This window comes from Letharia columbiana (assembly GCF_014066305.1).
Source record: "Letharia columbiana isolate WasteWater2 chromosome Unknown Sc0000007_s0, whole genome shotgun sequence".
Taxonomy (NCBI): Eukaryota; Fungi; Ascomycota; class Lecanoromycetes; order Lecanorales; family Parmeliaceae; genus Letharia; species Letharia columbiana.
Genome location: NW_023501043.1, coordinates 1,659 through 29,634, shown reverse-complemented (window position 1 = coordinate 29,634; position 27,976 = coordinate 1,659). Strand labels below are relative to the sequence as shown.

Below are 27,976 nucleotides of genomic sequence, written 5' to 3'. Positions count from 1 at the left end.
CGAAGTGGAGGCGAATGAATTGGGGCAACATCCTTGCCCTACTATATACAGCCTCCCGATGATATGGTGGACAGCATGGAGAACGCCTACTCCATGCATGGGCATACTCGCAGTTTGTCTTGTATGTTCTATCTCCTCATCAGCTGATGCTGCGAATGGCATGAGGAGGCAACTAGGCGTCCATGGTCTACGTGCTCTCATACTGTGAAGCTCGAACGCTGACCAATGAAGCTTTGGCCTCCACCATAATGCCGGTCACTTCTAACGCATCCGCCTTTACCTCGGCCACCGCCTCGCCAATGGAAGCTCAGGATCCAGAAGACCTTCCGATCGAATTGAAGATACCGTTGCCACCATCCAGTGTTGACTCAGATGAAGAGGTGGATCCCGAGGCCAAGGCGCAAGCAGGAGCGCTGGACCCGAAAAATGTACCTGTCATCAAGGAGGACGTACGCCCAGAAGACACGGAACTCATACCAAAAGGGCCATTAGCAAATACAAAAGGTGGACTACCGCCGGCAGAGGCCCCTATACCATCTCTTATATCTTTGGAGGAACTTGCCCATCTGGTGGATTTGGAGAGGTATCAAAGATCCCGGACCTTTTCCATCGAGGCCGATATGGACCGTCTCACCCTAGCGTGCGGACTTGACCGGAGGTTGATCAGCACGTTTTCTGTTGCATATGGTAACTTGATCGATCAGTATAAGACCGACGACCAAGCTGGGTTTGCTGGTCTGTATGAGGCCTGTGAGCAACTCAAGGCATCCTGCGACACGGTTGGAGATGCCTCAAATCCTGCCGGCCCAGATCTTGGAAAGGATGCTTTACATCCCGAGGACTTGGAGAGGCAGTCTTGTGTCCAAATGCTGCCACCAGAGGACCAGGGCATCCTCGTCGCATTCCTCACCTGGATCAGGACCGAGCCAAGTTTTCTGTCTGACCGGATATCCAGCATGTCCCCATCGGAGCTCACGGCCCTGACTTCATCATACCACCCTGCGGGCATTGACTTCTCGGTTCTAACGAACCACTCTCACGGAAAGACCCAATTTTATAGCCGGGATAGCCAGATGATGAAGCTTTCCCGGAGGATGGACAACCTTCATCGATTCCATAACCAGGACCCTTTGTTTGCACTCCTATATGGTGTTTTTGATTCCTCTTCGCGGCCTGGCTCTTCTGAGCATTTTCGACGGACAGACATATGGTCTACAATCTGTGCCAGAAATTTCACCGAAGGATTCGCCGTGGCCAAGCCAGGCAGCGATGAACTTGTCATAGCTACTGTTGACGCCTTTGCCAATTTCCAGGACTGGCGCATGAAACCAATGATAGAGACGTACCTGATGAAGATACTAGCCGAAGGATCTTTCCTCCTGGACCCAGAAGCCAGCCAGGCATCGAGTTACAATGATCCTATAGAAATGCACAACGCCAAGGCTGCAGTAACGGAGGCTGACTTTTTTGACAAGGCGCTTATAGACCTGTTTGGGCTGCTTACCACAGAACCACATCATCAGGCCATCCCTGAGAGTGCTTTAATCTTTGTCCACGCTATTTTACGCAAGATCGAAGACCGGAAGCTTAGACTTCGGGCAAAGCATTTCCTTGTTTGTAGGTGGTACTTTGCAACATTCATATCCAGCATCGTTGTCTACCCCGAGGTAAGCTCCCTGATCTTGCTGCCGAATTGATAGCTTAAATCTTTAGGTACGAGGTCTTATGATGACACATTATATTGGTGGCACTGTTCGGGAGATGATCCTGCAAAAGCTCGTTGTTCAGATGCAGCAGCGCGTCTTCGACGTGACACTTCAATGGTACGTTGGCAGTCTTCCTCATCGTAAGCAAAGCGTGGCTGACGCCGCTTGCTTCAGCAACAATGGAGCCCTTGTGAAGCCCGAGGTGCGAGACGGGATCATGGCTATCTTCCGATGCTTTGAGCCCCCCCTTGATGATCCAAGGCCTCCCTTCCAGGCCCCGGAAGGGGATGAGAACTTCTCAACACGGTTCCTGATGCTAAGTCCTTTGGACATCATTGGCTTAATTCAAACACTCTATCCAGATAGGCCACTTGTTCCGGGCACCAAAGACTCTCGGGAGATGGATATCCCTCCTCCATCTACCGCTGGATCCTCAACACTCAACGCTAGCACGAGCGATGCGGGCAGTGCTTTGGCGTCGTCTTTCGCGCCGAGTACCAGTGGGACTTCAACGACCAGCAGAACATTTGTCAGCGAAACCTTGACGGATGATGTACCTACCGGGAAGGAGGACGCCCAAGAATCCTCCGAAGTGGAACATGGGAAGGGACCAACTAAAAGCACGGATCCTCTGAAGCAGGAGCTCCCTTTCCTCTTGAACAACATCTACCGAAGGTTGACAACCTTGCTAGGACCTGGCGGCGCCTCAGACTCGGTTTCTTCGGACACTGCATGGGCTTTCATATACTATTCGGGCGATGGGACCACGCTTACTTTGAGTCCCACGCCATTGAGAATCGGCAGGGATTCTGTGGCTATGGACCTGACAGGAGACTTCGAGGTCCTGAAAACAGGCATTGTCAAGCTGTTGGGCCAAAACGATAGATCGGATTTCCGTAATCTGGAGGCTCCTGTCAGAGTAGAATGCAAACGTGCTTCGGACCAATCTGACCCGCTTATTGATCTCATAAAGGCATCCCTGGATAGAGCCCGGTCTGGTCTGGACTTTGGTACAGCCCATTTCTGGTGGCAGACTTTGAGCATCTACCGCAAATTTCTTTCCTCTACTAAATCACCAACAGTGTATTCCTCTCTCCTCCATGATATCGCAGACGATCTTCGGAGGAATCTAGAAGCTGCCACCCACGCGGGCAAAGCTGGCGAGGTTCGGCTACGCTCTCTAGACAAGTGGCGAAGACAACAAAGATCTGTCTTAGCCAAAATGGAAGAGCAGCGAAAAGCCTTGCGGGTCAAGATGTGGTACTCGTCGGACGTTAGGCACTCAGCGACGTACGAAGAAGCTTTGCATGTCACACGCGCCTTGCGAGCCATGGCAAGCTCGAAGCGTGCGAAAACCCCTACCAGTACAGCCAATTGGGCCCGCCAACGACTTCGAGGATCTGGTACTTTCACTAGACCCGAAGCTCAAACCTTGGAAGCTCTTTCGGCCCCAAAGGACTACGGTGGCAAATCGAAACTCGCCGATGAGCAGGTGGAACTCACGTCCAGGTGGCTTACCCGCAGGAGTATCGAGAATTTCTGCAAAGGGGAAGAAAGGATCCACCGATTCTGCTTTGAGATTCAGAAATCTATTGGTAAGATAGCGGGTCCCAGCCCGTTTAAAAACCCGGTTTTGTGGTCTAGCAACCTTTTCAGGCGTGAAAAAGCCAGCTTTGACGCACAGCGCTTGATCTCCAATGCACATACATCATCGTACATGGGCCCTCCTACTTCCCCAATTCCGTATGAGAATACCCGTCTAAACTCTGCAGCACTGCATCCGTCAGATCCTCCTGTCAAAGCATTCGGCAGTCCCAAGGTCAAACCTGCGTCGAGCAGCTTCGGTGGTTTTTGGAACGCTACCCAATCCTCTCCCGCTTTTACGGGACTTGGATTACACGGCATCCACCCGCTTTTGCCTCCCACCCCGACGTCCCCTCCGAGGTCTTGGTCGAGTAATCCTTTCAGCTCCGCATCACCTTTTCAAGGGACTATGACATCTCCTTCTATTTCATTCTTTGGAGATAGGACCTCCCAAGCCAACAACGAAGCAGAGTTCTCACCTGCGAAAATGGCCTTCGCTGACAACATCAAGACGAGTCTTCGCAGCCTTTTGATTAGTGACCTTGGTTACCCGCTATGGAATCAAGGTACTGAGACAGACGCCTGGGTCAATGACTGCATCGCCAACCAGAGTGGTTACGGAGCGTTTGGAAAGAAATTAAGATCCGAACCAGCGACAGAAGCAGTTGGCAAAGACAAGATTGCCGAGGTCGTCTCTCCTCAGGATGGATCGTCGAACATTACTAACTCCGTGAACCTGCACCAGGGAGGAGAGGATACTAGCCTGGTTGGTTCGCTCGAAGATGAGAGTAGCTCTTTTCCCTTTCCGGAGGCTTACGCAATGCTGTTGCAGAAGATTTCGCTCTCTCCCGATCCTTATGCGAAGTTGCAATCTCTTTATGAGCTCGAAGATATGGTTATCAGATCGGTGCAGGACTCATCAACAGTTCATCATACTGCCGATTCTGCAGACCCTAGAACTAGACAGCAATCATCTCATGGTGACCGTTATCTCCGCGGCAGAAGTGTGCCCAGAACCAAGGCTACAAGTCTTGAGGAAGTCATTGCCAACTGCACTGAACGTCGAGCTGGGACTTTGAAAGCTAAGGGTCAACATAGCGGCTTCACTCAGCTGAACCCGCAATCAATCTCTACGGTCTCCCATATCCTTGCTACCGATGACGTCGTGAAGACCCTCCTTTCGATCTTCCGCGACCCAAAGCTACGTCCTACAACTCTGTTCCGCGATCTCCAGTACATAGCCGCTTTCATACCTCCGGAAACCCTGGATCAAACAGCACAGGGTAAAGCATTTTGGGATGCTGGTCTTGCAGCGCTGGCGCTCAAAGAAGACCTTTGCGATTGTATGATCAATCGTGCGAACCAGATCACAGCCTACCATATATCGTCTTCGAAATTAACCGATCCTCTCACCGACACCACCCTCATGAATACAACCCTCCGCGATGCCGCCAATATCTGGCTCATTACTGCGAAGGAAGGTTCTCCACCCGCAGCTCGCGAGCTCGGCCTCTTCTACCTCACCCATCCTGAACTACTGCCGCGCGTCACAATGCCCTTCTCCAAAGCGAACGATGTCTACAAGTCCGTAATGTCGATCGACGCGAGGACTGGTGAAAAGGAGAAGGGGGCACTGGATCGATCCACTTTTGCTGTTGTATTCCATTGGATGGAATTTGCTGCCAACGGTGGAGACAAAGATGCGAGGGATTTTCTGAAGGGTAATGGGGAGTTGAGTGGTGGGCGCTGATGATACGTCCCCCACATCATCTTATAAGGATCTATGGACGGCGGATAAATACCATGACTGGGGTACATATATTCTACAATTCTTCTCGATTCTTGTACATTGGAGCATTTGAAAGCGAGCGAAGACAGCCTGTATTGGGGAGGTTTTCTGCATTTGTCCTACATCCGTAGGAAGGCGCTCAAGATACCATGCTTGCGGTTTGAACCACTGGCCACAATCTAGATAATAGTCGACTTCATATGATACACGATCTCATCATATTCACATCTTCCCCCTGTTCAAAGCTCACTCTTCTCTCCCCCTGTATCTCCATCCTGTGCAACCTTCACAGCTCGAACAACCCACAACGGATCCACACCCCCAAACATCCCCATCAATCTCGCCAGCCCTCCACCTCCTCCTCCACCTCCCTCTCCTTCCCTCATCCTCCCATCACAAACCTCCACAATCTCCACCTCCCCCCACCCACTCCACCACAAATAATCCCCCACCATCTTCAACCGCTCCTCTTCACCGATCCTCAACCACCGCCCGATGGCTTTGGTAGGGAAACACCGATTCGAAACCACCAAATGCACGCTCCCCCCCTCGACCGTCCGTTCGCGCACGGACGCGAGCACGGCGAGGGGCTTGGTGAGATAGTCGACGCTGACGACGCACACCGTCGCGCGCAACGGACCCACCGCGGCCGGGATCCTCGGGTCCGCGTTCAGATCCTGCAGTATTGTCTCCCTGAGCAGCGGATTCGCGGCCAGCTCTTGCGCGTTCAGCCCGATCCCTACCACCTCCACCCCCCCGTCCTCCTCTCCCTTCCCCTTCGCGGCCCCCGCCTCCATCTCCGGCGGGAAGTGGCTCACCCAGCTCGAACACAGGTCCAGGATCCGTCCGCTCCGGGGCAGGGTCCCGGCGTAGTATTTTTGGAGGAGCCCGATGGCGTGGTCGTCTATGTGCGTTACGTAGCGGGGGCTGGAGTAGAAGTCGGTGTCGGAGGATTCGTCGGCGCGGAGGAAGTCGGTGGCGGGGTAGGGGAAGGGGGTGGAGGGGGTGGGAGGGGGGGGGGGGGTTGTGGGGAAGGGTGGGGGGGGTTTGGAGGTTGACATTGTGGTTGAGACGAGGGTTGGGAGGGAGAGGCTGAGGATGCGGATGTGGCGGTGGGGGGGAAGACGCATCATTTGGTTTTCATCGACGGGTTTTTATAGGGGCCGGGTGGTGTGAATGGGGGTCCTGAGAGAGGATGGCGGGAAGTGTATGACGCTGAGACTTTGATGCGGTCCATTGTTGGGGCGGAGGGGAGGCGGGCGAGGTATGGAGTTTCCGTCACTGTCACATCAACTGCATGTCTTTAGGTATTGGGTGGCATGGCCTTTGAGTTGCATTGATAGATGTTGGTCATTCGTATAGCAGGAGCATCTCACAGATAGGCTTCGGTATATCGGCAGGATATGGAGGATATTAGCTAACGCCAAGACTGTGTCGCCGCCGTAAGATACGTTTGACCCATATCAAGCAGCTCTCGCCATGGATTCTCCATGCCTCCACCACCTCCATTCTCTGGGTCACTTGGTCCGGCTCATTTACGATGAGCATGTCTGGTTTGCCATTGCATTGACTTCCGACTCTCTGCTGACCGCGGCGACGCTCTAATGAGCCAAATCGACTGTGCGCTTCCCTTCTGTGATCACGTACTCAGCTTCCCCGTCTTCTTGATCGATATTTATGGCACACGACTGACTTCCTTGCTGAGCTCAAGGATTCAGATTGTGATACTGACTACAAGAGCCTGAGTGCATGTGTGCAGATACGGTACTGTGCATCTGAAGGGAGTACAGATACTTTACGGGGACGAAGCTTTAGAGATGAATACTAAGAGTGTTTGCTGGACCAGCCAATACGTGCTCTCGTAAATTCGTACTCCGTACAAACGAATCAGAATTCCACGAACATTACGAACCGCGTATTTTGGATCACAACATCTTCACTTGTCGTTTCCTAGAGTACCCACACTCGACGCCGTGCCAACGCCTTTGGATCAAGGTGAGAAGCCAAGCATCTACAAGTAGCGCGGCCCATCTATGCATACGGATATCATTCGACAGTCCACGTCATGCAATCTTTACTTGTACACAAAGACGGCGTACACAATGACGGCTATGGCTTTGAAACTACCTGGTTGGCATGTTTCACAAACGGTGCCCTTGTTCGGCGGCAATATGACCAAATTACTCCAAACACTCGTCTTATCCATCTTTAAGCGCTTCCAGTTTCATACGAGGCGGGCCAATAAATTCATATCAACTCGACCTCAAAAAAAGCATTCCTGCCTTAACCTTGGTCTGGGGTGACAGAGACGTGTGACAAGAATATGGGTAAGGCGCAGCCATTTTCGCGAAAGAAGACAGTCGTCGGACCTCTTCTGACCTTCCTCTCATTACCTGAACATCGTCCTTCGATACAGCCTCCAGGAATTCCTGAGCGCAAACAAATGCGTTCGTTAGACCGTTGACTGATCAGACGTTTACTTGGTGGCACAAACCTTTTATTTCACCCGATCATCTTTTTTTTCAGCTATCTACTACTCAAGACCTTTCCACCATTAGTAGGACTGAACACTTTTAAGAGACGCCGATACATCTGATAGCATGTTCTACAAGTTCCACAGTAAAAGCCCTTGGCTGAAAAGAGTCCTCGTTCCATTCTGGACCTTCCAACTCATCTTCATGGTCACTCTAATGTCCTTCTTCGTCTGGGTACTTGCCTGTGTCGGATTCCATAGGTACGTGACCCTTTGTCCACTGCCACTTCAACCCCAACATTCGCTTACGAAATCGGCCAAGAAATACCAATATCGTCGTCCTCATCATCAGCGGTGTCTGCATGGTCCTCTCTGTTATTGAGATCATACTGTTTGTTGTCATCAGGCTCTACCCTTTGACCTATTTAATCTTGCAGCTTGTCAAGACGATAATGTGGTTGGTGCTTTCTGCGCTGGCGGCTGCTGAATCGAGGAGAGTGCAGAAGGCGACGAAGGTAGACGAGGATCAAGGGTATAACTCAGGGGTTACTCCGGAATATCTCGTCTTGGCGGGGCTTGGCGAGACTTTGGTGCTTTTGTGAGTTGCTGATCTTTCCACCTCAATTCTTGGAAGGCCCACTCATGACATTGTAGTGTTTATTTGCTGACTCTAGATTGCAGTGTCACCTTCCTTGCCGCCCTCACCTACGCCAGTATCGTATACCACCGGCATCGCCGCGCAAAAGCACGTTTCCTCCGCTCAGTTCAAGGCGCCGATCTCTTCCCAGTGATCGCTGATGAGGATGCCAGTCCTGTCGGTAGCCATCGCATTTTTCGAGCTCTTAGAAATAGCATCAAAGGATTAAGCCCTGAAGCGGAGGTACCATATCCAGCTGAGTTGAAGGAGGCGGTGGAGGTGACTGTGTTGAGGGAATTAGGTGGTGATTGGGACATGTACGAGCTGCCTGCTACAAGGAGCGTCAGGAATTTTAAGGGGGGAAGACCCTGAGGAGTCTGAAAGTGGATTGATTGGAATTTTTTGGTACTATATCAGACCTCATAATTCAATAATCACAGCTGTTTTCCACACTACCCATGAATTGGAGCTGTTAGAATACACCACCATGAAGCTATGGAGATTGGAGATTGGAGACCTGCCTTCTGGATGAGGTTTCAAGCGATAGCTAAAATATCCGCGTAAGGTGCGCTTACTCTGGACACGCCAACTCCCCCCTGAATTCTTTTCCCTTCACGACAGCATGTGCTTGAAATCTCTATAGCCGCCACTCACCTTCATGAAATACCGTCGACGCAACCCATCCCTTCATCCACAACTCGCTCCCAGCCCACTCTTGCCTCACCTCAGCGACGAACGACAACCCCAAAGATGTCCCCGTGTATGAAGAGTCGAGCAAATCTAACTCAAGCCCCCTTTCTGGACATGTGGGGCACTGAAAGGCATTTGGACACTGCTGCTTTAGAGAATGGAAGCCTTGCGCTGCTCGGTGCTACGGGGCTGCCGTTGAAGAACGTCACTTCTCTGGGACCTGGCGAGTTCGGTGATGAGTATTGCACTGCGACTGTGGGCGGGCCCGCTGGGGCATGTAGTGTATCTCGTCGTCGAAAGGGGAGAAAGAGACGACTAGTGTAACCGTTTGCAAAAGGCCTTAATCCTGTTGAATAGACTGCGTTGTCTTAGGGGGTAATAATCAAGCCTACAAAGTTGCACACAACGACTACTACAAAGCCAAGGATTATGCAAACGCCATTGGAGAATACATTAAAGGTGAGGAGTCACCGCCGAACATTTCTGCCTCACAAGACTATCTGTTTTATGCGGTCCCAGCTGACATTTGGTGCCTACTTTAAGCCCTTGGTATCGAGCCCTTTCCAGTCACCTATCTCTCCAGACGAGTGGCAGCATTCACGCGCGTTAATCGTTTTGAAGAGACGCTAGAGGATGCATACACTGCAAGCGGTATAGACCATTCTAATCCGCAGAGGTCCTCTATTGACTAGCTCGAATATATATGGAACTTGGTGAGCCAGCAGAACTCCTTGACATATTCAACCAGTCCTCCTCTATTCGATCGGCATCGGCAGTAGTAGTCTCACAATCAATGGCTCCTAACCTAGAGCTAGTAGAAAGGCTAATACGCGAAGGTGCAGATCCAGATGCAGAAAACGCACAAGTTGAGCTCGGGCTAGGGGTCGGCATCAAGAAGCCTAGGAAATGGCGATCGAGAGTCGAAGAAACGTTTCTTGCAGATCTTCGCGCAACTACAGGAATCGAATATGCTGTCTCCCCAGGTGAGACCAACCGGGCGGACAGCAGGCACTCGACTGCGTTCCCTGAGTCCCGCTCGGAAACGATTCGTGCTGATAGAGAATCATTCAAGGGATTACTAGAGAATTTCTCAAGCTCTGACCAGAACTTTGTCGGCATGGAACCTGGTGCTATCTCAGCAGAGCCTGGTAATGTATAAGATGGCAAAGTCGCCTTGCGGAGCCAATGCTGAATTTGAGGATGTGGGCGATACGGAAAATCTTGCCACTGGAGCAAACCACGCAGTCAAATTAGTCCGCCGCAGTCGTTTCAAGGACTCTGGGGAGATTGATCACGCAGTTCAGAACATTGACGACGACACCGCTTGGGACGTCGAGATAATCACTGCGATAGAAAGTACAAACACTCGACGAGCGAAGCGAGTAACCAAGCGACAAGATGAAGATCGCACAGCTCAGAAAATACGAAAAGGAACTGTTGGTCACGAAGCTGATGAAAGGGCTAGTCGAGATGTCCAACAAGCCAAACAGACTGAGAGACATCGCGTAGTGAAACGGGGATCAGGAGAGACTTATAACCTCATCCGAGATGTCGGACAAGCCACAAAGACCGAGAGAGATCACGTAGCGAAAGAGAAAAACAAGAAGCGACTCTCGAATTGTATCCGATCAAAATACGGCTTTGTACTTTGACAAACGACTCAAGAAGTCACTCCGGATGTTCGACGAAAAGAGTGAGGAATCACGTGAACAAGAAACGAACCTGTCAATCGAATCATGAAGCTACATATGGCTATCCTTTCCAGAAATCCGTCCTACACAACAAATCAACTTGCCCGAAACTCCAACGGGCGATAGTGATTGGCGGAACAGATTGCATACATTACATGGGACAGTATATAGATAGCCACATTAGGCCATCTTGTCATCACTCGGTACGAACCCTTGCATCTCTCTCTACACTGGATGGATGACGCTCTTCAAGTCCAGACAGTCGTGCGAAAAACAACGACCGCACTTCCGGCACAATGTCCCACACCCCCTCCATCAAAAGCGTCTGTGTTCCCTAGACTTTCAGACGTGCCTGACTCTGGGAACAGAATGGATATCATTCTCCACAATGCGGAGACGGATCAGATAGATTGAATCGAGTCTCGGAGACTGCTGCGTTATCATGGGGGGATGCGCCTGTGAACATCTTCATCGTGCGTTGCCTATGATTCCAGTGTCGACGTGCATGGTAGTGGGACTGCGTTATCTGCATTCCTACATTTATACATAGGACGTCTGGAGCTTAATGGGGTGGCAGGTGGCTTTATTGAGAAGTGGGTGGGGGGAGCGAGTGTAGGGTATATAAGCTTCAATATGCTAATGCACACGGGTGACTCTTCGCAAAGGTATCATTCTCATTTCAAGCAAGCTGCGCTTGCTAAAACGCCGGTCGTAAAGGTCGTCGCAATCACCGATCGCTATGCTCCATTAACGGGAGTCCGGTCGAGCTTCGGCACAGGAGGCGGGGCATCCTCATCCTCGTCCATCGCCTCGAGCTCTTCTGCAGAATGCCTGTCACACGTGTCAGCACGCCCGATACATAATAAAGTAAAACCAAAACTTACCCGAGCAGGCCCTTCACGTCCTTCATTTCATAATGCTTCTTCCTCATCTCCTCGAAATCCTTGTGCCTTACGATCCCATCGTGGCCTTTCCCATCAGGCGCCTCATCATCCACAACTACACTCTTCTCCCCTTTCAGACTCCCACTCCGTCCAAGGCTGCCACTACCGCTTCTCTCCGCACTCCCACTTGCACTCCGAATCCGCTCAATTCTGTCATCCTCATCCCCGGCCGCCAACGAGACATCCTCCTCCGGCTCTCCAATATCCAAGCCTGGGATCTCTGCCTCCTTCGTCCTCAGTGCTCTCCGTCCCTCTTTGATCTTATCCAATTCATCCACTTTGAGTTCCTGCGCATCTAACGTCCGCATCTCGTCTTCGTCTTCTTCTGGCTCATAGCGTTTCGCGTACGGGGTCTTCGGCTCGTCGATCTTCATCGTAGAACTCTTCTCCTGCTCGGTGAGGTATAGATTCGCCTCATCCCAGCGCAACCGCATATTCTCATCACCATTCTCGCTGCCTGGGAGGCCGGCGTTGCTGGACTGGCGACGAGAAACATTCGCACGGGGGTCAAGGCTGGAGTTGCGACGGTGGCCGGCATTTTGCAGTGTGTTTTGAAGAGTAAGGTCCTGTTCTGGAGTGCTGGACGTGACTTGGGCGGTGAGCGTGTTCGTGGGAGGGGAGGTGTTCACGGCATGCTCGGGGGAGGGTGCGTTGGGCAGGAAAGGCCGCGTGGGGGGAGAGCGGCGGAAGGAGTTTTTGAGGATGCCTAGAGGGGTGTTAGACAGCTGCGGTGCGGTGAAGAAGGGGATTTACGAATATACCTTTTGGCCGCTGGGGTGGTGAAGACATATGCATGGTTGGAGAGACCTGGGTCATGTTTGGCGTCGATGAGAAGGAAGCAGCTGACAAAAAGTCGCCCTGCAAAAGAGTACTGTATGTATGCTGAGACGTGCTGCGATAGCACTAGAACGTGGCAGAGGCTGTGTTTAGATGGCTATTGATTGTATGGCGAAGACGAATAACGAAGTAGATTAAGGAGGGGGATGTTGTTGATATTGAAGTGGACTGAAAGTCAAGAAACCTTGCTAAAGCTCGGCGAATGTGGTCACTTGCAGACGTCATACCCCCAATATTTTCGATCTAACTACTTTAGTATTAGCTGAGCCGAGTATCTCTTGGCAATTCTGTAAACTCTTCTCCGCTGCTCCGAAAAAGAAGGAGGTTTTCTGGGGAGCAGGTAGGGAGAACAACGCCTTTGTCTGGGTCACCGGCCATTCTTTGAGGTAGACATGACTTGAGTCTCCTCGATCGCTATTGATGATGTAGCTGCGGGAGGATTGGCAAGTGAAGAACCGCAAGATATGGGTAATGATCTCTTGATTGGGTGCTATTCACAGAACGAGAATGCTCAGCGTTAAACGTGATATCCAGGCCTTTAACAGTTGCTTCAGTCCCCTGGTGATACTCTGCGCTCCAAGGCTCCCGATGCTGACATTGGTTGGCAAGCATCCATTCAAGGAAGTAGCCACCAATCGGGCGCTTCATCCTTCTCACCCATCTTCTTCTGTCTCTCCGCCAGCCTGTCCGCCCACTTGCCTCCAGCTACCTCCAGTCTGACCTTCTCTTGTAGGTATAGTCTGCTCTGGCCAATTTCCATAAAATCACCGTGCACCTGTGCAGCACTTAGGGGAACCCCAGCTTTTATCTGTGCCACGATAATTGCCTCTCTCTGGTCCAACGCCCTCAGCTGGTCTTCGAACGGAACCTCTGCTTTGATTGGGGCGTGTTGCGACTTGGTGAAACCAGTGCGATCGTTCTTGGACTGCTCCTTTGTTGGTGTAGTGACCACAGGCGTGGCCGGAGCTGGACCTGGTGGAAGAGGGGGGTACCGAGGCACGAGGAGAGGAGCGACAGAGATGCCTGAAGAATGGTGAAGTCCAACTGTAGGACGTAGACGCTGGGTGCATTGCAAGATACTGGTGATCATGGGGTTGCTAGGATGCTGGACGATCTCACTGCCAGCAAAGGCTCTGTCAGCCAACACACTCCCATGATCTCAAGTCAAGTAATCTCACTTACCGGTTCCATCTCAGCTCTTCAATTATCGGAGTCAATGCGGCAAAGCAGTCAGGGACGAGAAGCAGTTTACAAACAAATTCAACTAGGGCAAGTGAAGCTATTTGAGGGCGAATGAACCCTTCCATGAGATCGTACGTCTTCTTGTACCTTATCAGTGCAACCTCCTGCTTCTGGGTCAATGGAAGGTTGAGAGACATGGCTTCGAGGAATCCCTCGGACTTGGGGTCGAGGAAGAGAGCTTTGGCTCCCACGAGGATCTCATACTGTATCGCGCGGATCTTTGCCTCATAGTGATCACCCTCTTTGCCTTTGCCTTTGTCGATAGCTGGACCTTCCACGAGGAGCTCGCCCTTTTCCCCTTCGCCTTCGCCTTCGCCTTTCCTTTGCCTTTCCTTTTGCTCTTGCTCTTGCCCTTGCCTTTGTTCTTGCCTTTGCCTTTGCCGATGGTGGTGTCCTTTACTGGCGAGCCATTCTCTTTTCCTATGCCTTCGCCGATGGCTGGGTCTTTCACGAGCATGTCGCTCTCTTTAGCTTTGCCCTTGCCAGTCTTCGCGTCTTCCAGGGGCAACTCATTTTCCCTGTCTTTTCCTTTGCCACTGACCGAGCCCTCCACGAGCCGGTCGCCCTCCTTGCCCTTGCCCTTGCCTTTGCCGGTCGTCGCGTCCTCCATGGCCAGCTCGCTCTCTTCGCCCTTGCCTATGCCAAGTGCCTGCAGCTCCAACAAGGCCAGCTTTTCACTTATGATCTTTTCCCTATCATTTAGAGTGGTGGCCATCTTGGAAGAGTAACGGAGGGCTGGGAGCTCTTTGTAAAAGTCTGTGAGTACCTCTGTCAAGATTGGAGCATTCTGGGAGCCTAGCTTCACGCCTTTTGACAAAGCTAGTTTCTCTTGTGCGGTGAAGGTATCATCGTTCGGATTTGCGAGACTCAGGTTAACTTCACGAAGCGCTGCTATGAGGATATTATTGCCCGAAAACCCTGCGGATTCCTCTGGAATCGCGGGTACGCTTAGTTTGCGTTTACTTGTTTTGGTGTCACTAGTATCAAAAACGTGCTCTGCACCTTCCTGAATGTCAAATTCTTGGATATCGACAAGCGCCGCTAGAAGTCGATTAGGCCAATCCAACACCTGGTCTGCTTTGCCTGCCGTCGCCAGCTTGCGCTTGTAAAGAAGGACCGTCTTGCGAACCACAGAATTGTAGGTGAGGTCCCAGAATCTTGCGAGGGTATTTTGGGAGTGGTGCCTAAACTCGATAGGAACCTTTACCCACTCATGAGCAAACAACCCAGTACCTGACGGGCGAAACTCCAATTCCAATGTCTCCTCGATCTCAGGAGGAATGTGCCATTTGACTTTTGGAGACCCTGAAGCTTCTTTGAAGAGAACGATGGGCGGTATAAGAGGATCCGCGTCGGCAACGGGCCCCTTGACTTGGCCATGGGCCTCATTGCGCAGGCTTGAAGCGCCTGGAGCCTTGTAGCTCAGTATGGAGGCTCTCCGAGCAAGAGCATGTTCAAGGGGTGGGCTGATGTTGCGTTTAGCAGGAGACTCGTTGGATGGGGCTGGCAACTCTAGTAACAAGTCTGACAAGCTCTGCTGGTTTGCTTTGTATGGAGATTCGTCGTATTCGGCGTCTTCTTCTGTCAGCTTCATCAATTTTGACAAGCTCGGCTCGGCTTTGCCCTCTTGTGATCTGCTTGAACCGGCAGCTTCAGTGTCAAAGTCATAGACAAATTCGAAATCGTCAAAGTCGATGAGTGGTGAAACGTCAATCAAATCTGGACGCCTTTGTCAGACAGATCATATTCTGAAGACTCATCTTGGACGGTCTGCTCACTCTCTCTGACATGGTCTACACCGGCTTTGCTGGCGTCAACATCAATCTTTAGAGGTTTCCTGCCCTGTTTTGTGGTCTTGAGCTTGTGGCTACTCTCAGGCTGTGCGGCGGATGCTTGAGTCAATGAAGTGGACCCGTGGTCTGGTATGTGAGCAGCCAGCTTAAAGGATTCAGAGAATTCGGTAAGAAGCATGTTGATGATGAGATCTACTCTATCAGCTGTGACGGATAATCGACAGCGACAATGTCACCAGTGTGATGGTGGACGATCCGGATGGTAACTATGTGGATAGTACGCGAGGGGTGCGGGCAGATTTGTGTTGTTTTCTTTCATGACTCAGGTCCGCGCAACCTCACTCCGCGCAACCTCACTCCGCGTAACCTCACTCCGCGCAACCTCACTTCGCGTTGACCACAGATCCTATTCCGAGGATCTGCCGGTCTTGCTTCTTTTCCACTGGACTCCCTAGGATATGAGCAGACCAGCCGCTCAGAAATCCCCTTGCTCAGGATCTACATCTTCTCTAAACTACCCTCGTGTACAGTGCACTCTCTGGACAACAGGTATACTTGCCTTGCTTGTCTCATATGATGCAGCAACATGGAGGGTTACTTCTGCTCTCTGATTTCTAATTTGTTCTACAAGACTGTGTTCTTGCATACGAATTTTTCTTAGTCTTCAATGCTGCCTACGGAAATCCCTTGACATTGACCAAATTGGGAACCGCTGGCCTTGAAGGAAGGGTGTTGAGCCGGCGAAACCAGGTTGTCTGTTGCTGGCATGAAAGACAGGCGACTAGGCATTTCCGATGACTACACCAGTCTCAACCCCTGCAAACTATGTTGTTGTTACCAGTTGTTCATCATCTTTCACATTTGTCGTCAAAGTGGACTTGCAATTTTCTTGCATAATTTCAACTAAGTGCGCCCACCCTGCTTACCAAACAGTACATCTTGGGCCCAGAAAAATCTTAAAGGGAATGATACTGGTCGTGGCACGTACTGAGTCTGTCGTGACAGTGCCGTGTCAGCTGATGCATGCTTTAGACAGCCGGCTATCCAACGATAGAATCGCGGGAATATCTGTTCTTGCTATGGATACTCTACGCTAATGTCAAAGAAAGTCCGCTCATTTTGACCACGACTCCCGAGGCATTCACATCTATCTTATCCCGAAGTACAGCTGCCAGCAGAGTGCATGACCTTCCTGCATCATTATCTCTCCTGACTTCCACTGAACAAATCTCACCACGAAGGCCGTACTCAATACAACATACCAGACGGGAGTTTGTTTTCGATCAATGGCTTACAGCTCTCAAGGATATGTACGAAGACTAGGACGAGATTGACATCCGCAAATCTACTACGGATGAGCTGAAGATGAGTTACTCCTCGACGAGTTGAAACACGGATGGAGAAGTCGATCACTGACACTGACAAGTCACTCATCAAAGACACCTTGAAGCCTGGATGCCCCGAAACAAGGAAGACGTTGTTGATGCATTGATTTTGCTTGAGGAAGGTTCTGCACTCTTTTAATTCTTCTTTTCATCGTCGTTGAGAAATATTTCTCTCATATATATTTTTGCAACGCGACAGAAGTCTTGAGGATATGGGCAAAGTTGAGTTGGAAATGTGCATGATAAGTACAGATTCTTTGATGATATTCACTTTCTATCACAGATCTGCAAACACGGCGACTACTCTCGAAAGCGAGTAGGAAGTGGCGATCTTAGAGCAGTCCTACTGTCGCTGCATCCGAGGACACCGAGCCTTGGCTGATCCAAAGAACGAACGAGAACGCCAAAGCCTAATTTGTAATGTGATCCATCCCACTTACCTCATGCAAGTCTAATAAGTGTCAGCTATGATTTATATCCCTACAATATACATTACAACATTTACGTGGCTGCTAGCCCTCAACTCTTTGCCAAATTACGCCACTCCAAGCGAAGGTTTCGCGGACTTTGCACCCGGTCAACCTTCAGAATAGGCACTGAGCACCCGTCACTTGCGAACCTTCCCATCTGGCGTGACCCTCAGAGTTCGCCGATCGATCCTTTTTCACTTTCGAGACTAAGTGGGATCGAAGTCAAGGCTGCCTCGAGGTGGGTGAATGACTTTTCCGATATTCCGTTGAGTCTACTATAGACCGCTTTTATGGAGGAGTATATATGTCCATGTATATCTTGCGTGTTTTCTCGATTACTCGATTCATTTTTCATCAACTTTGAGACTTTCTCACATGCCAGCGGCTTACAAGCAAGCACTTTCTCCCGAGTCTTTGGGTGTCAGCCACTTGTCCAGCACTCCTAAGGAGGCTCACACCAGATAGGCCTCGAGCAAGATCACGTCTTCTGGCCTCAGAAGCTTTTCTCGTGTTTTTTATAATCCTCGCTGCTAGAGGTCCTGTGGTCATTGGTCATAACTTGATTTGTACCATTTTACAGAGCCGATGATGCCCCACAGAGCTTAGAGTTGCAAAAACATCGTGGCTCGGGCAATCCTACCATGCAGCTAAATGAGCCCGCTCAGATGCAAACCAGTCTGCATGTGAGACAATGCCACGTGCTGGATGATCTCAGTCACCCGAAGTGGCTCGGTGACGGATAGATTTGAAGGGCGCTGACTGGATGACTAAAACACATGCGATTTCTTTCTCCAGTCTTACATTACCCACATACTTCCTTCAATTCCCCATCTCATCTTCACGTTGATACAAGTTGTCTAGTGTCCAGTCTCTCAAGATCTGGAACCAAGTCAACTAGATTCGAAAGGGTGGAGTCAAGTGAGATACCACTTTTCTTAGTCCAAGCGTCTAAATATATCAATACTACATTTCGATTATCGCGCTCGCCATCCTTTGAAGACCGCGTCGAATGGGAAGGCAATACCATTGCTGAATGTATGCAACTGATTGTCAAACACATTGTGGAGCTATGTGTGTCTAAACTGGACGGTAACAATCTTGTTGTCAAGAAACAACGAAGTGAGAACAACGCCAGAGCTTGTTTAACTCGTGAGACAGTACAACTTTGGCTACCTGCGTGGACTGTCTCTTCTCGATACCCAATTTTGGCGTGAGGCATGCAATATCGATTTGAAAGCTGTCTCAAGCATGGAGTATTTGCAGCTCTGCCCGAGATGAGGTCTAGGAAACTACGATATCACCTGCTTAATCTTGTTTGCCTGGATGGGTTTTCCATGGAAAGTACAGGATTTTATCCTCCATCCTAAACGGAGACTTACTTGCACCAATTCAGTGAGATATGAGAAGATGGATAACACAGCTTCAGACAGACGGCCAGGTATGCATTCAACCTCGACGGGCGGCTTTTTGACTGACGTCTCCTACAGAAGATGAGGTGAAAATTTTCACAATGGCACACGCACACCCTCGCTGTCGCTTGCAATGTGCATCTTACGATCATTTTCGGATTACAAGATGGTGTTCGAGTATCAAAGGTAACGACTTGGACTACCAGTGTGCCTCGAAAGCCAACTCTGTTGTGATGGTTGTCATGGTGAAATGATGACCGAGTTATTGCAGACCTTGGTGAGAGGGCGGCTGCGTGTTCTCTTGGCTCGGTAAGTCACGGCTCGGTGTTGCACTTGTCACCAGAAAATCTCTAACGATGTGGTCGTTGTCCAAGGTCAGACCCTTACGGAGTCATGTGTCTGTTGTCACTCGCGGCAAGATGACACAGGAAGCTAAGTTTCAAGATCAAAACTCGGACAAACGGACGGATGTCAGCTGTACTTGACAGCTTCCTAGATTTTGAATATGACATCATCCCGAGTAATCTTTACATGGCCTCAATTCAGAAAGATTCAGATCAACGAAACCAACTGTTTCATATGTACCCAGGTCACTGGGACAAAGAAGGAAACCGCCTGGCGGATGGTAGGAGCTTCGATGCATGTTTGGAGTCTTCTTACTGAAATCCTACCAGTGACGGTAGATCAGCCTCTCCTCTCCCCCTCTCTCATCCCGCTTCCTCGGGAGCGGAGCTTTCTTCGCCCCAGCCACCAAGCGTCGAAACCGAACCACAGCTCCCTACGCTCGACTCTTCAGACGCCCTCCCTTCGGCTTCGCCCGCTCCCTCGAGAGCAGAGGCAAATGGTCCACCCGCTAGCGGTAAGGCGATCAACCCATACAAGAGGTGTGCACCGCTAATAAATGGTAGATGAGACAGAAGACGGCGAATGCCACTTCTGCGTCGAAAAGATGATCGACGATGAGGGACCGCATGCAATGGTTCACTGTTTTGCTTGCAAGAAGCCTGGGTGTTTTTCTTGTATCGAAAGATACTTAAGTATAAGAGCCAACACCTCTTGCCCGTTCTGTCGTTTGGCGTGTATCAGGGTAGAGGAGACATGGGCTCAAAAGAAGTTTGAGAGATTGACGTTCCTGGATGAGTGGCAACACTATCGCTGGGAGCCTCAGGTACCGGAGAACGAACCGGAGAACGGACGGGAGGAGGGACAAGAGATCTGGGATCCGAACGGAATCTGGGGGTGGGGTGGAATCACGCCCACACGCGGACCCCGGGTGCAGGCGTGGCACTCCGGCCCACTGGAGACGGACTACGAGTACAGATTACGTTTGGGACGGCAGCTGAATAGCCAGCGGGCTTTTCCGCTTTCTGAGCATAGAGTGAGGCCTGTGGAAACGTGGTGATTTGAATTTTCATTGGAAAGCTTACTTTCTCATTACTCAAGACTGAAATCACAAAATTCGATTAATTTCGAGCTTGCTTTGACAGCCCCTCCGATATAAGCTCTCGGATCTCGAGGAGAAAGGCTTTTGCAGCTCCGTGCCGAGTGTACGAAGTAGCATTTCTTCCATCATGTTTTGAATAATACAGCAGTGTCGCCGTTGCCACGATCGTCGTTGCTGCAGACGTCCTCAAACAAGGATCATGAGCTGGTCTAGTCCCGAAGAACTGAGATATCACTTTTCACTGAAGACGGAAAGCAGTGCAATCATATTCAATTTTTGACCTTGTTGAAGATATCTATGCTCACTGTACATGCTGTCAAGCGAAGCATGTTTGCATTCACGCTTGAATAAACCAGAGTCCTACGCAGCACTCTGCAAGGGACAAACATCGCGGAATGAGATCATGATGGCTTTAGGTGGCCGAAGTTCGCCTTTCCGCTTCATGCAGGTGGAGTCACCGACATCGTTCTCTCTCACTTTCTCTGGGAATGGTTTAAATTCCGTTGCCGCAAGCTTTGGTTATAGAGTTGAATGCAGCACTGATAACCTGTACCAATACACGACCTATTGAAGTGATAATTTCCACTTATGTCCTCCTTGCTGATGCGGAGTCTCTTCAACACTGTTTTCCACTGATGGGCGGTTTGTTGCGCCGAATTTCCAGGATATGACCATCTATGCCTGACAAGAACTTCTCCTTCAATGGGTGGTTTTAACATCGCTCTCAATTCCTTTCTGGTCAAAGTCGACTCTGCAAGCTGGTGCACGAATCATTCGCATCGGGCAAGAGAACGCGTGCAATATCTACATCCTGACCAATGATCATTCATATGATCAAGTCCTTTAGGCAACAGCAGCACGAAAGATGATCAGTACTATCGCCGTCTATATTAGCAAGAAGTTTGATGATACAGAAGTCGAAGCGTGCCAGAAGTTATATTCGTATCTCGCAATCGAAGAAATTCGCAATCATCTTATGGATGAAGTATGCGCGGAGGACTATCGAGTCATGTTCGGACAACGGTCGCGATGAGAGCGATGGGGTAACGCAAATGATCTTACGGAGAAGGATGGTTTGCCGAAGTCGAAGTACATTGGCTACTTGTGGGTTACACGAGACAATGAGTCGAAAGTGTTCATCATGAAATCATGGGACACGTTCAATTTGGCGACCTCTTTTGAAGATGGCCATCATTGCGTGTGAGCATCAGATCACGATAGCGATCTGTGAGCAGGTGCCATTGAGCTGATGACTTTCTCGACACGAGTACGCCACGCCTAGATGAGTTCTACGCAGCGATGTCAAACATCTATCCACTCCGCTTAAACAACACTTGAGAAGACCATTGAAGATTTTGATTGGGCCTAACTTCGCTGTGACGTTCCCAGTAAGCACTTCAAAGCCATTCTCTCCAGCATCTCAGCACCAACTGCCGCTTTGCCCAGCTATCACTTTTCAACTTGATCGCAGCTACATTGGTACGAGGGTTACGCTGACTCCATCAAAAGCCTATCCACGCCTTCTGGCAAATCTATGGTGCCAACTTTGCCGGCAAATCCTCAGCGTCAGCACCAAAGCCGCCCCAGCATGATCAAAGACGAGGCAAGTAACACCTTCTCCTTCCCAAATACTGTCCAAACTGACACTAACTTTTACAGGACCTTCAGTCAACGAGGGAGCAGCTCGTCGAGCGGGCAAACCGTTTCATGTCTGACGACATAGACAATAGGCAACCGTTTGTTGTTGTTCCCAACCCACTCTCCACACCTTGGAAAATTTGTGCCTGAACATCACCGCAAGCATGGCTTCCCCAGCATTGGTAACAAGGGAAAGCAATCCAGCAGGCGGCATTACAAATCAGGTCGTTGTTAGGTCTTTATAACCTTCAACCCTCCGACGTAAACAGCATCATTCGCGCGGCGACAGAATGTATGTGCAGCCTTTCCCAACCACTTACGAATGCTGACGTCTGGAGAAGCCGGCGACAGATACGAGTCAGGATATAAAATTTCGATCGCCAGCCAACATCGTGATGAGGGACTTTCCGCGCAGCATAAACGAGTACGGGACTACGAGGGAGAGGAGGATGCGGAGGAAGAGGGTGACGATGGGGTACTGGAATGATGAAATTCGGGTTGACGGAAAGGAGCTGCTTACCTGGGATGGCACGAAAGTTCATGCCTCGACTTCCCCACGCGGCGACAATGACAGACGATTAATCGAAGCAGCGAACTCTGAGGCCTGCACGTCAAAGTGTTGAGCTCTCTTTCAGACAGACGCACTATACGAACCGTTAGTGGCCTCTTGGACAGCTGGAAAGGAATTATGTGGTCGGACATTACTGTCTCTTTCATCCACTGTTTAGTGAGTTCTCGCTTACTTGTGGTCCATGAATTCTGGCTTGACGGAATGCTCGAAATGGTCGATTTCCCTAGCTAAGTGCCTCGACAGCCTTTGTATACTTCTTACAAACGACGTTTCGAAGTAGTCCGAAAGTCATTCGGAGGTAATTCGTTTGCTTGAGGAAGCGGAAATGGCATCTATCTCAGCGATTATCGATGATCTTCGAGCTCTTCTTTGCTAGAGGTTCTCGTCGAAGACAGTCGAAGTCACATCTATATCTTTTGAAGTGAAGCTCGCTGATTTTTGTCAATGGCAAAATGGATCATTATCTGCGTTTTATAGAAGGGGTAATCAATCTTACGCAGAGAGTGAGTGCTAGGGATAGATCTGCTTTCACATCAAGCTGATCCCTCACTTCGCTGGAATCAGCGGTGCCAGACACGATTCTGAGAGATCTCATCACAGATATCAAAGATCGCGAGATGGAGACTACTCGAAGTATTGTCTCAGCAGATCGATTCCTCCAACCCCACCAGGGCCTGATTCCTTGTTCCATTCATTGATCTATTCCTTACCAACCGCACTTGAGTACAACCGGTCAGTATCTCTTCGTCCTCAACACAGACTACTTCCTATACCAGACCTTTTGAATGATTCTCTCTCGGAATGGAGTTCTGCGAACCTCGAAATGACGTACACATTCCCCAGAAGACCTCTTTTTGGAGCATTCCTCAAGTTCAATTTCATGATCGGGGAGGGCACACTTTCCTCGAAAGGCTTCAAAATGGGCGAAGCGGATGATGTTCACCTACCTAAGGTGGGATGTGGGCAACGAAACTTGGAATTTTGCTATACTTTCTGGTTCGGATGAAGGCAAAACATGAACAGCGAGGATCGGAAAGCTCAAAGGAGATGACATTTCTGCAGAATGACCGGCCCAAGCAGGCAGCCTGCGCAAAATCAGTGTCTGAAGTCGACGTTGGAAAGTGTCTCTGCTGCAAAGTCGGCGGGTGAAATCGAAGGCTGCTCGTCAGTACCTCGTACGCTCCACTGGGAGGTACCCACTGACGCTGCCAATAGGCGCTGCGGCGGACAGAAAGAGGAAGACTAGGAAAGCGGCGGCAGGTACGGCCACGAAAAAGGTCGAAGCCAAATCAGGCGGGGCGAAAGAGGAAAAAACGGCGCAGAAACTGGAACAAGGTAATTTCTCAAAGCCACGCCGCTGAGCGATCGGTCGCGAGTACGCTGATAGAGGTCATACGCTGACAGAGGTCCAGTGATCAACTGGCCAGACTCTTTTGCTGTTTGAGGAGTATAATTTGAAAATAAGCGGGTAGAATAATGAGAATTTATTAGATAGTTATTAAAATAGTAAGAAGAGATTAAAAAAGTAGAAAATTTATTTCTAAGGTCTTTAAAAATGGCCCTTATCACCCGCTTATGCTTAGTAAGCATTTTTTATATCTATTTAAAAATAAATTAAAAATAAGCGAGTGAAATAATAAGGGTTTATTAAATAGTTATTAGAATAGTAAGAAGAAATTAGAAAATTAGAAAAATAAATTCTAACGTCTTTAAAAACTACTTTCACACCCGCTTATGCTTAGTAAGCATTTTTCATATCTATTTAAATATAATTTATATCTATTTAAATATAATTTGAAAATAAGCGGGTAGAATAATGAGAATTTATTAGATAGTTATTAAAATAGTAAGAAGAGATTAGAAAAGTAGAAAATTTATTTCTAACGTCTTTAAAAACTACTTTCACACCCGCTTATGCTTAGTAAGCATTTTTTATATCTATTTAAATATAATTTGAAAATAAGCGGGTAGAATAATGAGAATTCATTAGATAGTTATTAAAATAGTAAGAATAAATTAAGAAAGTAAAAAAATTTCATTTCTAACGTCTTTAAAAACTACTTTCACACCCGCTTATGCTTAGTAAGCATTTTTTATATCTATTTAAATATAATTTATACCTATTTAAATATAATTTGAAAATAAATGAAAATAAGCGGGTAGAATAATGAGAATTTATTAGATAGTTATTAAAATAGTAAGAAGAGATTAGAAAAGTAGAAAATTTATTTCTAACGTCTTTAAAAACTACTTTCACACCCGCTTATGCTTAGTAAGCATTTTTTATATCTATTTAAATATAATTTGAAATCTATTTAAATATAATTTGAAAATAAGCGGGTAGAATAATGAGAATTTATTAAATAGTTATTAGAATAGTAAGAAGAAATTAGAAAATTAGAAAAATTCATTTATCTAACGTCTTTAAAATACTACTTTCACACCCGCTTATGCTTAGTAAGCATTTTTCATATCTATTTAAATATAATTTATATCTATTTAAATATAATTTGAAAATAAGCGGGTAGAATAATGAGAATTTATTAGATAGTTATTAAAATAGTAAGAAGAGAATTAGAAAAATAGAAAATTTATTTCTAACGTCTTTAAAAACTACTTTCACACCCGCTTATGCTTAGTAAGCATTTTTTATATTTATACTATTTAAATATAATTTGAAAATAAGCGGGTAGAATAATAAATTTAATGAGATAGTTATTAAAAGAAAATTTAAAAAAGTAGAAAATTTATTAATAAAAAATAAGAAATTAATTTATAACGTCTTTAAAAATCGCTTATATACCCGCTTATACTTAGTAAGTATTTTTTATATCTATTTAAATATAATTTGAAAATAAAGGGAATAATAATGAGAATTTCATTAGAAATAGAAGAATTATTAAAATAGTAAGAAGAAATTAGAAAAGTAGAAAATTCATTTCTAACGTCTTTAAAAACTACTTTCACACCCGCTTATGCTTAGTAAGCATTTTTCATATCTATTTAAATATAATTTATATCTATTTAAATATAATTTGAAAATAAGCGAGTAGAATAATAAGAATTTATTAGATAGTTATTAAAATAGTAAGAAGAGATTAGAAAAGTAGAAAATTTATTTCTAACGTCTTTAAAAACTACTTTCATACCCGCTTATGCTTAGTAAGCATTTTTTATATCTATAATTTAAATATAATTTGAAAATAAGCGGGTAGAATAATGAGAATTTATTAAATAGTTATTAGAATAGTAAGAAGAAATTAGAAAATTAGAAAAATAAATTCTAACGTCTTTAAAAACTACTTTCACACCCGCTTATGCTTAGTAAGCATTTTTATATATCTATTTAAATATAATTTATATCTATTTAAATATAATTTGAAAATAAGCGGGTAGAATAATGAGAATTTATTAGATAGTTATTAAAATAGTAAGAAGAGATTAGAAAAGTAGAAAATTCATTATTTCTAACGTCTTTAAAAACTACTTTCATACTCGCTTATACTTAGTAAGTATTTCTTATATCTATTTAAATATAATCTGAAAATAAGCGAGTAGAATAATAAGAATTTATTAGATAGTTATTAAAATAGTAAGAAGAAATTAAAAAAGTAGAAAATTCATTTCTAACGTCTTTAAAAACTACTTTCACACCCGCTTATGCTTAGTAAGCATTTTTCATATCTATTTAAATAAATTTATATCTATTTAAATATAATTTGAAAATAAGCGGGTAGAATAATGAGAATTTATTAGATAGTTATTAAAAAAAGTAAGAAGAGATTAGAAAAGTAGAAAATTTATTTCTAACGTCTTTAAAAACTACTTTCATACCCGCTTATGCTTAGTAAGCATTTTTTATATCTATTTATAATATAATTTGAAAATAAGCGGGTAGAATAATGAGAATTTATTAGATAGTTATTAAAATAGTAAGAAGAAATTAAAAAAGTAGAAAATTCATTTCTAACGTCTTTAAAAACTACTTTCACACCCGCTTATGCTTAGTAAGCATTTTTTATATCTATTTAAATATAATTTATATCTATTTAAATATAATCTGAAAATAAGCGAGTAGAATAATGAAGAATTTATTAGATAGTTATTAAAATAGTAAGAATTAATTAGAAAAGTAGAAAATTTATTTCTAACGTCTTTAAAAACTACTTTCACACCCGCTTATGCTTAGTAAGCAATTTTTATAAATCTATTTACTTATTTTAATATAATTTGAAAATATAGCGGGTAGAATAATGAGAATTTTATTAGATAGTTATTAAAATACGTAAGAAGAGATTAAAAAAAAAAAATAGAAAATTAATTTATAACGTCTTTAAAAACTACTTTCACACCCGCTTATGCTTAGTAAGCATTTTTATATCTATTTAAATATACTTAAAATTTATATTAAATATAATTTGAAAATAAGCGGGTAGAATAATGAGATTTTATTATATAATCGTTAAAATAGTAAGAAGTAATAAAGAAATTAAAAAAGTAAAAAATTCATTTCTAACGTCTTTAAAAACTACTTTTACACCCGCTTATGCTTAGTAAGCATTTTTTATATCTATTTAAATATAATTTATATATATTTAAATATAATTTGAAAATAAGCGGGTAGAATAATGAGATTTATTATTAGATAATTATTAAAATAGTAAGAATTAATAAAGAAAGAAAAAAGTAGAAAATTCATTTCTAACGTCTTTAAAAACTACTTTCACACCCGCTTATACTTAGTAAGTAGCTTTTAAATCTATTTTAATATAATTTGAAAATATAAGAAAATAAGCGAGAATAATGAGATTTTATTAGATAATTATTAAAATAGTAAGAATTAATAAAGAAATTAAGAAATTTAAAATTTAACGTCTTTAAAAACTACTTTCACACCCGCTTATGCTTAGTAAGCATTTTTTATACTTATTTTAATATAATTTGAAAATTGAAAAAAGCGGGTAGAATAATGAGATTTCATTAGATAATTATTAAAATAGTAAGAATTAATAAAGAAAATTAAGAAATTCATTTATAACGTCTTTAAAAACTACTTTCCCACCCGCCTATGCTTACTAAGCATTTTTTATACTTATTTAAGTATAATTTGAAAATAAGCGGATAGAATAATGAGATTTTATTAGATAATCGTTGAAATAGTAAGAATTTATATAGAAATTAAGAAATTAGTTAATAACGTCTTTAAAAATTACTTTCACACCCGCTTATGCTTAGTAAGCATTTCCTATACTTATTTTAATTAAATATAATTTGAAAATAAGCGGGTAGAATAATGAGATTTTATTAGATAATCTATTAAAATAGTAAGAATTAATAAAGAAATAAAGAAATTCATTTATAACGTCTTTAAAAACTACTTTCACACCCGCTTATGCTTAGTAAGCATTTTTTATACTTTATTTTAAATATAATTTGAAAAAAAATAAGCAAAAGAATAGAATAATAGAGATTTTATTAGATAATTATTAAAATAGTAAGAATTAATAAAAAGAAATTAAAAATTACGAAATTCATTTATAACGTCTTTAAAACTCGCTTTCCCACCCGCCCATGCTTAGTAAGCATTTTTTATACTTATTTTAATATAATTTGAAAATAGGCGGATAGAATAATGAGGTTTCATTAGATAATCGTTAAAAAAGTAAGAATTAA

The 27,976-nt window shown here is 45.9% G+C and overlaps 8 protein-coding genes across 8 annotated transcripts; 4 read left to right on the top strand and 4 right to left on the bottom strand.

The window, feature by feature from the left end:
- Window positions 1–182: 182 nt before the first annotated feature.
- HO173_003045 (uncharacterized protein) lies at window positions 183–5,040 on the top strand (the record flags this gene model as incomplete). The annotated part of the gene is made up of 3 exons (XM_037304974.1): window positions 183–1,667; window positions 1,714–1,823; window positions 1,881–5,040. The coding sequence occupies 3 exons, from the start codon at window positions 183–185 to the stop codon at window positions 5,038–5,040; spliced, it is 4,755 nt and encodes a 1,584-aa protein (XP_037167839.1).
- Window positions 5,041–5,318: 278 nt separating this feature from the next.
- On the bottom strand, window positions 5,319–6,140 carry HO173_003044 (uncharacterized protein; the record flags this gene model as incomplete). The annotated part of the gene is made up of 1 exon (XM_037304973.1): window positions 5,319–6,140. The coding sequence occupies one exon, from the start codon at window positions 6,138–6,140 to the stop codon at window positions 5,319–5,321; it is 822 nt and encodes a 273-aa protein (XP_037167838.1).
- Window positions 6,141–7,679: 1,539 nt separating this feature from the next.
- On the top strand, window positions 7,680–8,561 carry HO173_003043 (uncharacterized protein; the record flags this gene model as incomplete). Its single annotated transcript, XM_037304972.1, has 3 exons — window positions 7,680–7,813; window positions 7,875–8,150; window positions 8,234–8,561. 3 exons carry the CDS (start codon window positions 7,680–7,682, stop codon window positions 8,559–8,561), a joined length of 738 nt encoding a protein of 245 aa, XP_037167837.1.
- A 432-nt stretch (window positions 8,562–8,993) lies between these two features.
- HO173_003042 (uncharacterized protein) lies at window positions 8,994–9,571 on the top strand (the record flags this gene model as incomplete). Its single annotated transcript, XM_037304971.1, has 3 exons — window positions 8,994–9,156; window positions 9,237–9,338; window positions 9,423–9,571. The coding sequence occupies 3 exons, from the start codon at window positions 8,994–8,996 to the stop codon at window positions 9,569–9,571; spliced, it is 414 nt and encodes a 137-aa protein (XP_037167836.1).
- A 101-nt stretch (window positions 9,572–9,672) lies between these two features.
- HO173_003041 (uncharacterized protein) lies at window positions 9,673–10,531 on the top strand (the record flags this gene model as incomplete). Its single annotated transcript, XM_037304970.1, has 2 exons — window positions 9,673–9,990; window positions 10,040–10,531. The coding sequence occupies 2 exons, from the start codon at window positions 9,673–9,675 to the stop codon at window positions 10,529–10,531; spliced, it is 810 nt and encodes a 269-aa protein (XP_037167835.1).
- Window positions 10,532–11,307: 776 nt separating this feature from the next.
- HO173_003040 (uncharacterized protein) lies at window positions 11,308–12,330 on the bottom strand (the record flags this gene model as incomplete). Its single annotated transcript, XM_037304969.1, has 3 exons — window positions 11,308–11,401; window positions 11,455–12,220; window positions 12,276–12,330. The coding sequence occupies 3 exons, from the start codon at window positions 12,328–12,330 to the stop codon at window positions 11,308–11,310; spliced, it is 915 nt and encodes a 304-aa protein (XP_037167834.1).
- A 637-nt stretch (window positions 12,331–12,967) lies between these two features.
- HO173_003039 (uncharacterized protein) lies at window positions 12,968–13,658 on the bottom strand (the record flags this gene model as incomplete). Its single annotated transcript, XM_037304968.1, has 2 exons — window positions 12,968–13,469; window positions 13,534–13,658. 2 exons carry the CDS (start codon window positions 13,656–13,658, stop codon window positions 12,968–12,970), a joined length of 627 nt encoding a protein of 208 aa, XP_037167833.1.
- A 50-nt stretch (window positions 13,659–13,708) lies between these two features.
- On the bottom strand, window positions 13,709–15,564 carry HO173_003038 (uncharacterized protein; the record flags this gene model as incomplete). Its single annotated transcript, XM_037304967.1, has 2 exons — window positions 13,709–15,312; window positions 15,372–15,564. The coding sequence occupies 2 exons, from the start codon at window positions 15,562–15,564 to the stop codon at window positions 13,709–13,711; spliced, it is 1,797 nt and encodes a 598-aa protein (XP_037167832.1).
- Window positions 15,565–27,976: the final 12,412 nt, after the last annotated feature.